Raw genomic sequence first — 9,607 nt, forward strand, 5'->3', positions numbered from 1 at the left:
CCCGTGCCTACCAGGAGTGATTCCTGAGCACAGAACCAGGCATAAGCCCTGAGCACTGCCATGTGTGAGACAAAAGGCAAAAAAAAAAAAAAAAAAGAAAAAACATGTATAGAAATGATAGAAAGATTGGTAGATGGACCAATACCCAATAACTGGGTGGATAGATGGACAGTAGAGTGAATGAGTGGGTGGGAGGTAGGATGGATAGATGGGTGGATGGGTGGGTGGATGGATGGGAAGATGGATGGATGAATGGGAGGATGGATGGATGGATGGATGGATGGATGGATGGATGGTGAATGAATGGGTAGAGGGGTGGGTGGATGGGTGGATGGATGGGTGAATGGATGGATGAATGGGAGGATGGATGGATGGATGGAGGGGAAGGTGGATGGATGGGGAGATGGATGGATGGGTGGGTGGATGATGGATTGATGGATAGATGGGTAGATGGGTGAGTGGATGGGTGAGTGGGTGGATGGGTGGATGGATGGATGGGTGAGTCAGTGGATGAATAAATAGGTGGTCTGTGGGTAGGCAGATTGATAGATGGGTAGATGGAGAAATGAGTGGATGAATGGAAGGATGAGGGGGTCGATGGGTAGACAGATCAATGTATAGGTAGGTGATGATATAGGTGGGTGGACGGTGGATGCATGGATGGATGGATGAAATGGTGCATGGGTAGATGGGTGGGTGGGTCAATGGATGGGAGGACGGATGGGTATGTGGATGGTAGGAAGACTAGGTGGTAGAACGGATGGATAGGTGAATAGGTAGAAGGATAGTGAAGGGGGTAAATGGTCAGTGGGAGATGTTTGGGCGGGGGTGTGGCTGCAGATGTGTAGTAGTTGGTGAGTGAGCAGTTGAGTTGATGAAATGATCAATGAATCCTTGATCAATCTGAATTGAGAGGAACACCCTAAGATCCTGGGCAGAGAGGGCCGCTCGGAGAGTTCCTGCTCCCGACAGAGCCTGAGGGGCCAGGCGCCCAGACCCCATACACAGGTCCCTGAGCAGGGTCAGCTGACACGGTGCGGGGCCATCACAGCCGCCTGGAGCTGTGCCCAGTCAGGCCAAAGATGCTCCTTGGCCAAAGTCAGCCCTGGGACTCGGGGACAGGGAGGGTCACAGTCCCCAAGGGGCCACATGCTGGCAGGAGAGGAGCTGGGTGTGCCAGTCTGGGGCGTGCCGGAGACTGGGGTCCTGCCAGCACCCGAGAGAGGGTGGCCCCAGGGTGCTGCATCAAGGCCCGCCAGTGGCCTGGATACCCGTGCCCCCACTTACTGGGTGAAGGCGCAGGTCTTGGAAGCATCTCCTCAGGGAAGGAGGGCTGGGCCCCTGCACTGGGCACTGCCTGGGCCATCCCCAGATATCAGGAGCATTTCTGGACCGGGCACTGTGACTTGGACATTCCACATGCCCCATCTCCGGCCCTCACAATTACCCTCTATGACGTAGCAGGACGACAACTTCATTCCACACAGGGGACACTGAGGCAGAGGGGGCATCAGCCACCCCAAATCAGCATCTTCAGCTGCAGAACCCAGAGCCCCTGAACTCTGGAGCCTTCACGTTGCCTCCCTCCCAACCCAGAACGGGGCAACTGTGGGCCCTGAGAGGTCCCCCTGCAGTCCTCCTCCTCCAGGAAGACCTGCTGGCCTGCCTCAGCTCAGAGGGCAGGCAAGTGGCAGAGGCAGAGGACCCAAACACCAGTGCAGAGAGAGAAACGGGGGTGAATGGGGGGATGGTGGGAAGGATGAATTTGACAAGGACCCAATGCAGCTGCGGCAGATGTGAAAATTCCCGTCACTCCCAACACACCAGCTCCTCCCCCAACCCGGATGCTGGTGCCGTAGGCTGGGCTCCACACCCACCCAGGGGTGGGGGGCGGACACAGCACCTCACAGGGAGGTCGCAGCATCCAGGGCCACCTACGACCTCAGGACCCCGAGAGCCCTCAGGCTGAGACCACAACTGTCCTGTTTTCTGGTTGGGGACGAGCCCAGCAGAGTTCGGGGGTGCTGCCCGGGCCCCGCAGTGCTGCTAGTGGATGGACCTGGGGCCCAAGTGTCTCCTGCATGCCCCCTGGAAGGGGTGGAGGCTTCTGCTCAGGGTGCAGAGCCCCCGGTGGTGGGGTGGGGGGAGAGGGGGAGGAGGCCGGAGCAGGTCCAGTGCGGGGTGGGGGGCAGGGAGTCTGAGCGCTGGGCCTCTCTGGGGTCTGGCCCCTGGATGGGCGCAGGGAACGTGGACACCGGGGGGCTGTTGGGGGACTGTTAGGGGGGCTGGCTTGGGGGCCTGGCCTAGGGGCTGGTTAGGGGAACTGGTTAGGACTTAGGGGCAGAGGGAACCAGCTAGGGAGGTCGGTGAAGGGGGCTGGTGGGGGGGGCGGGGGAAGGTGGCACATAGGGTCTCCCTGCCGGCCGGAGGGACCACAGTAGGGTTTGGGGGAGAGTCCTAGAGGTCGGGGGCACCCCGGCACAGTGGTCACAAGCAGAGGGAGGATCCGAAGGGGCGGGCAGGCCACCGGAGTGGGCTCAGGGCTCCCGTGCCCACGCCCGTCCGTCTCCCATCCCCCACCGCAGGACGTGGCAGAAAGACCACGTAGTGTTCAGGAGAGGGGTCAGGGGGACCCCAGCCGAGGGGTGCGGCGCCTGGTGACCCAGGCCACGCCCTGCCCTGCCTCCTCGAAGGACATGTCCCACTGAGGGCCGCACCCTGCAAGGAGCCTGCTGGGTCTCTGGCACCCCCAGGGGCAGTGGGCCACGCGCCCTGGACATGGGGCTGGACAGTCCAGTTCGGGGACTCAACTCCTCTGCCCTGCTCCTAGGGAACTCGGCTCTGCTACGAGTTGGGGGAGCCCTGGGGGTTCTGAGTAGGGAGATGCGGGTGCCCCCGGAGGACCCTGCGCCCCAAGCTGCTGCCCTGGACTCTGGGGTGGGGTGTGCTAGGGCTCTTCCTCTCTCCCAGAGAAAAAGCGCCTGGCAGGTGTCGGGGTGGGGGGCGTGCTCCCGGGAAGGCCCATGCCCTGTTACCAAGTAGCAGCAAAGTCCCCAGAAGGCAGGGAGAGAGGTGGGGGGGGACAGGGCGCGGCCGGCCCCGCGGGCGCAGGGTGGGGGGACCCAGGGGCACCGTCCCAAACAGACGGGGAGCAAGTGGCCGGGGCGCGGCGGGAGGCCAGACCCTGGGGCGCGCGGGCCGGGGCAGGGGCGGCGGCCCCGGGTGCAGCCAAAGGTCAGCGCGCCAGGACGCCGCCCGGCCGCCAGCTCAGTGCCCGGCAGGCAGCGGCGCGGGAGGGAGGGAGGGAAGAAGGGAGGGAGAGTCCGGGCGCCGCGCCCCCGCGGCCCGCGCCGAGACCCCCGGAGCACGCCCCATCCTCGGCGGGCTCCCGGCCGGCCGCACCCAGCCCGGCGCGGGAGCCCGGGGGACCCCGGGGAGTCGCGCGGGGCGGGCGCCGGGGGCCGCGCGACGCCCGCCCCTTTCAAGGGCAGCGGGCTGACCCCGCGCCCCCGCCCCCCGCGCCCTCCGCGCCCCCCGCGCCGCCGCGCCCCCGGCGCCCCGCGCCCCCCGCGCGCACCTGACATCTCGTCCTCGTTCTCCATCTCGTCCGCGAACAGCCGCGGCGGCTCGTCCTCGGTGCCCGGCGGGCCCCGCATGCCCGGCGCGGGGTGGGGGGGGAGGGGAGGTGGGCGCCCCCCCTCCCGCCGGGCGCGGTGCCAGCCTTAACCCGTGCGCTGCCGGCCGGGCGCGGCGGGCGCGGCGGCCTCGGCGAGAAGATGGCGGCGGCGGCGCCCACCCACCCCCCCCGGACCCCCGGCGCCCCCCGCCGCCCCTGCCCACCCTGCGCTCGCCGCTGAGCCGCTCCCGCACCCGCCGCTCCGCCCGCCGCGCCCCGCAGCGCGCGTCCCGCAGCCCGCGACGGTGGCGGCGGCGGCGCCGCGGCGCGGTGGTAGGTACGGCGGGGGGCGGGGGGGGGCGCGCACGGGCCCGGATTGTGACGTCCAGTCCGGTTGCTGTGGCAACCCCATCCCATCGCTCCGGCAGGCGACTAGTTAACGGCGCGAACAAGTTGCGGGGACTAGTCCCGAGCGCCGGCCGGGCGGCTGGCGGGGGCCGCGCGCCGTCGAGGCGCGCCCCGGGCCCCCGACGGGCCGAGCGGGCACCCCGGGTCCGGCCCCGCCGCCGCCCCGGCCCCAGAGGCGCCGGGTGCCGCCGGAGTCGCCCCCACGGGGTCCCCGAGGTCCCCGAGGGCGCAGAGACCCGGGGCTCCCGCTCCCGCGCGCCCAGGCCCCCGCGCCGCCCTGCGCCCGGCCCGGACGCGCGCCGCTCCGGACACGCATCTCCCCGCGGAGCGACGCCCGGCACAGGGCAGGTGTGGGCGCGGGCCTGGGCTCCGATCTCCTCCGCTGGGAGAGCCTGCGCAGCGGCCCCGCCCTCACGCCCGCAGCTCTGAGACTCCTCTGGCCTGGACCCCAGAGGCCCACCCGACCTGCCGGTTCAGTGCCAGATGCGACACCCGTCCAGGCGGAGCCGCTGCCGCCAGCCCCCGGGGTGGAGGGAAGGTGACAGGCGACCACTGCCCCAGGGGAGGACGAAAGGAACCTCTCAGGGTGGCCAAGGCAGGCAGGGGGCCAGCCCCTGAGGGAAGGTCATCGCCCTGGCCAGTCTGGGGAGCCCCTGAAGACCCAGCGTCAGAGTGGCAGGCTGGGAAGGTCTCCTCTCTGTCACCTACCTTGGTTTTTTTTTTGGGTCACACCCAGCAATGCTCAGGGGTCACTCCTGGCTCTGCACTCAGCAATTACCCCTGGCAGTGACCATATGGGATGCTGGGAATTGAACCCGGGTCGGCCATGTACAAGGCAAATGCCCTCCCCGCTGTGCTATCGCTCCAGCCCCTCTGTCACCCACCTTGGGGTCTCAGTTGATGTCCACTCCACGTGGGCACTCAAGCCGGGCAGCGCCTGGGGGGCTCAGCTTTTCCTGAGCCTGAGGGGAAGCAGGAGGGTGGCCCCTATGAGCATGGGACCTGGGCGGGGGGAGAACAGGAGCCCCCACTGTGGCTTCCCATGCCTATTCTGGGCAGGGCGGGGCTGTTCACCTCAGGGTGGGAGAGCAGGTGGAGATCAGAGCAGTGGCGCAGAGGGAAGGGTGCTGACCTGCACCTGGTTCCTCGATTTCACCCCCACCATCCTATATGGTCCCCCAAGTCTCGCCATGAGTGATCCCTCAGTTCAGAGCCAGGAGTCGGTCCTGAGCATTGCGAGAGTCACCCCTTCCCCTCCAAAAAAGGCAGGACCCCAGGCACCCGGTTCATGCCAGATCATTTGGGGGGAACCCTCCCGAGAGGTGTTCAGGAGACCAGCATCCCCCCAGCAGCAGTGCAAGGCCTAAGGGTGTGGCACCCCATGGTGTTCGAGGGGGCCCCCCAGGGCTGCACCCTGCCAGGCTGGGGACCACATGGCACAGGGAGTAGAACCCGGGTGAGCCGTGTGCAAGGCAAATGCCCTCACTGTCCCATTAAACCAGCACAGGCATAGTCAGGGGAGGCCAGGGACAATGAGGGGCACCCAGCTGGCTGCTCGCGCCTATCTTCCAATGTCAGGCAGGAGAATCCTAGCACCACCCAGCCCAAGTCCCCGGCCCACCTCAGAGATTTCCCATCACCTAAAAATGCCCCCCATCCCGGGACACCTCTACCCCACCATTAACTTTGGCTTCAATCCCTGGGGTGAGGTTGAGTGAGCCAAGAAAGGTCTCACTCAGGAAAGAGCAGCCCATGGGACTGGAGAGAAGAACCCAGCGGGGAAGTCACTTAATTGTCTTTCACACACACATGCCCAACCTGGGGTCCATTCCCAAGCTCCGCCAAAAGAATTCCTGAGGTTAGAGCCAGGAGTGACCCCTGAGCATCGCTGGTTTGACCCAAGGGGAAAAAAAAGTTGTGGGTTGGAGAAATAGTATAGTAAGGTGAGGAGGGTGCATGCCCTGCATCCCGGGACCCCAGCACATCATATGGTCCCACAGGGATGATCCCTGAGCACAGAACCAGGAGGAAGCCCTGAGCACTGCTGGGTGTGGCTCAAGGAAGCATAAGAAAACAGAAGGGTTTTGTTTGGTTGGCTTTTTGAGTCATACCCAGTGATGCTCAGGGGCTACTCCTGGCTCTGCACTCAGGAATTACTCCTCGTGGTGCTAGGGGGACCACATGGGATGCCGGGAATCGAACCTAGGTTGGCCACATGCAAGGCAAATACCCTCCCTGCTGTATCATCACTCCAGCTCCAAGACAGAAGTTTCTGTCAGAAAAAAAAGGGGCTGAGTTGAACAGGGCCCTGAAGCACTGATGTCACACGTGATTATCATTAAACTGTTAAATGGGCTCAGAATGACAACACCCCAGCAGTGTAGACGTCTTTGAAAGCAATGCCCAAAGCCACCTAAAGCCCCAAACACACCCAAGAATCCAAGCCACACCGAGGTCACCTTCGGAGGAGACAAGTTCCTGTTTCTGTTGGTCTCAGAGCCGATCATTACACCACAGAGATCTGCATGGAACCAAGTTTTCTAGGGGCCAGAGAGATAGCCCAGTGGGTAGGACACTTGTTTTGCCTGCAGCTGACGGGAATGCCCCAAATCCCATCTGGTTCCCTGAGGCCTGCCCAAAGTATCCCCGCGTGCAGAACGTAGGTGTCACCCTTTAACAAACAACACTTTGTCAAAGGGTGGGGTAAACCCCAGCTTCCTCCCCAGCAAGCATGGGACCCCCGCCCCCAGCTCTGCTGAGTGTGGCCCCATTTCCCCGAATACATTGGCTTGGAAGCACTGAAGGGAAGGTTCTCTCGGACCTGCGCCAGCGAGCAGGGTGCATGCTTTGGGCTATCCCCTGGCCTTCGGGGGACGATCCCGCCCAGGGCCTCAAATGACAGTGGGATTCACGAGGGCTGTTTGCAGGGATGGGGCCAGGACGGGACATAGGTGCAAGAGCCCCCGCCTTGGATGGAGGAAGCCCTGGGTTTGATCCCCGAGACCACCTAGGTGCCCCAGCGTGGCTGGACATGGCCCCACAACCAACAGGAATAAACGGGAGCCCGGGCAGGGCAGGTTCCCTGTGGAATGAGAAGCAGCACCCCCACTCCGTGGGACCCCAACCCCCCTGAACCCAAGGCCAGCGAGGAGGGGCACAGGCAGGTCCCATGGGCCCAGCTGGGCACAGCCTTCATTGCTGGTCACTGGCCGCGAGCCTGAGACTAAACCAGGTTTCTCAGATGCCCCCAAAGGTGCTGGGGTCAGCCAGCCTCTCCCCATTCCTCAGAGAAGCACCATTTTGGCATCAAAAGACGCTACCAGCTGGAGACAGTGCAAGCCAGAGGTGCTCACCTGGAACCCGGCTTAGTCTCTTGACTTGTCCCAGCACCTCAGGAGTGACACCCGGGCAGTCAGGAGCGCAGCTGGGTATGGCTCCAAACCCAAGCTCTCCAGAGGCCAGAGAGGTAGTGCAGTGCGCAGCGCAGTTTCTAGTTCTGGCCTGCACTCCCCAGCCTCCCGTTTCCTCTTGGGAAAGTTGCCGCCCAGGAGAACTACCAGTGGCCCACCCTGCTGGCGGGCAGACCCCAGCCTCCCACCATGACCAAGCCTGGGCCCCTACCCGAGACCCGAGCTCACCCACCCCCACCCCACACTTGGGAACCTCTGGGCAGCCCCCAGGGCAGGAGTGAAGGCAGCACCCCAGCCACTTCTGGTGGGCTTCCAACTTCCCAGGGCACCATCAGCGACCCCCAGTTGGACTCACTGGGCTGCTGTCCACTGCCAGCCACCCCCGGCTGTGCTCAGGGGTCACTCCCGGAGGCACTGGGGACTGAACCGGGTCTGCGCACACGTGGAAGGTGCCTTCCTGTCCATCCCTCCAGCCCCGCCTGGCCCCGGCTAAGAGATCAAGGACCCCCTTAACAAGTTGGCACAGGGTGTGGAACCAGGGTCTGTCGTGGGCAAGGCAAGCACCCTAATCCCGTGGGACACCTCTGCCTGCCTACCTTTGGCCATTAGCCCTTCCGGTAGCCTAAAAGCCTCCCCCAACCCCACCCCGAATCCCAGAGGTTATGGAGGGTGGACGAGTAAGTCAGGCCTCCAGCTGGTGCAGATCTCAGCTCCAGCCCAAGCATGCCCAGTACTCAGCACCTCCCCAGCTCTGGCCTGGGACATGAGACACAAGACAGGCCAACACAGCTCTGAGGTGGGCGGGGGAGGCTTGGGTGTCCCTGTGGAACGAGGGTCCCGGGACCCAATTTCACATTCCATATCCCCTACAGAAAATGAGGTTTGCTGATTTTTCTCCTAGCTCTGGATCAAGAAATCTCCTAATGTGAAGAAGACAGAAGCAAAGGCCCCATTTCCTTCCTACGCTGACCAAGGCAATGGTCACTGGCAGCCAGGACCGGAAGGAGCCCAGGCTCGGTTGCCAAACTCACGCCAACTTTCATAACCACAAAAAAAAAAAACACAAAAAAACCAAAATAACAAAAACCAGCCTGGTACAGCAAGAGTAGGCACGCGTCAGCCGCTTTAATAGAAACCACCAAAGCCCGTGCTTTACAAGAGTTCAGAGAGAATAAAGAGTCACAGTTTTATTACAAGTTTTAAAGACTGAGTTTAAAAATTCTTGAAAAAGGTTCATTATTGACTTTGTACAATCAGACTGACAGCTACAGGGGACAGACACCACATCCTACCAGCAGCGGCTGCTGTTAAGGGGCATCAGGGGACTGATGCCAGCTTGGGCGACAGAAGCCACCGCTGGCGGGCAGAGGGGTGGCCAGCATCCCCAGACAGTCACAGGACAGGAAACACTGGTCTTAACTGCCAATCAAAGGGCAAAGCCTCAACCTGGGTGCGGTCACTGCTGAGTCTCCAGCTCAGCAGCTGAGGGCCATGCACATTTCAGCGGCCGTGCCGGCTTCCGAAACGTGAATGTGGCACATGGGAACCGGAAGACAACAGTGAATCCTGAAGCACGTGACGATTTTGGAAGGGAAGCAGGAAGCAGCAGACTGCAAAATTCACATCAACAGTCATGTGGCTCAGGCCCATCAGCCCACCCCGAGCTCCTGCACAGGCATGATCGCAGGTGGGCAGAGGGCAGAGGGGCCTGGGCCCTGCCTCATGCCACACCATTGGCGCCAGGGCGGAGACCAGCCACACCCTGGACCCGCCAAGCCTGTCCTGGACTCCAGCGCCCCCTGCTGGGTGCAAAGAGCACTGCAAAGAGGTGGGGCGGGGGAGGAGGGGGGGGTTCCCTGACCAGAGCTCCTGGTTAGGTGCAGGGCACACTACCAGCTCTCCAACCCTCGCTCAGGGGCTTGAACAGGCAGGGGTAGGGCCCTGTGACAGAGACAGGGCCCAGAGCCCATACTGGCTCTGCCAGGAACCCCAGCTGCATCCCCACCATTGAGCGCAAATAAGGGTCCATCCAGGAGCGCCCATCTCCGCCCCGGCCCCCAAAGGGCACGACCCCTTAAGTCTGCCCGGGCGGGGTAAACCGTTCTGGCAGGACAGCCTGGTCAACGAGGGCGTGAGCGGGTGCCCACGGCAGGCACACAAGGAAAACCACCGC

The 9,607-nt window shown here is 63.2% G+C and overlaps 2 protein-coding genes across 2 annotated transcripts in view; one reads left to right on the plus strand and one right to left on the minus strand.

Moving 5' to 3' along the window:
- Positions 1-3,793, minus strand: part of CHD5 (chromodomain helicase DNA binding protein 5) — a 39,382-nt gene extending 35,589 nt beyond the window's left edge. The window contains exon 1 of the mRNA XM_056124971.1: positions 3,578-3,793. Coding sequence (XP_055980946.1) covers positions 3,578-3,656 — 79 coding nt within the window. The 5' untranslated portion in view covers positions 3,657-3,793. The remainder of the gene's footprint in view (positions 1-3,577) is intronic.
- The window catches only part of ZBTB48 (zinc finger and BTB domain containing 48), a 299,924-nt gene that overhangs the window by 61,494 nt on the left and 228,823 nt on the right, over positions 1-9,607 (plus strand). The window lies entirely within an intron of this gene.

The sequence above is a fragment of the Sorex fumeus genome, unplaced genomic scaffold (genome assembly GCF_029834395.1).
Source record: "Sorex fumeus unplaced genomic scaffold, SorFum_2.1 ptg000054l, whole genome shotgun sequence".
NCBI lineage: Eukaryota > Metazoa > Chordata > Mammalia > Eulipotyphla > Soricidae > Sorex > Sorex fumeus.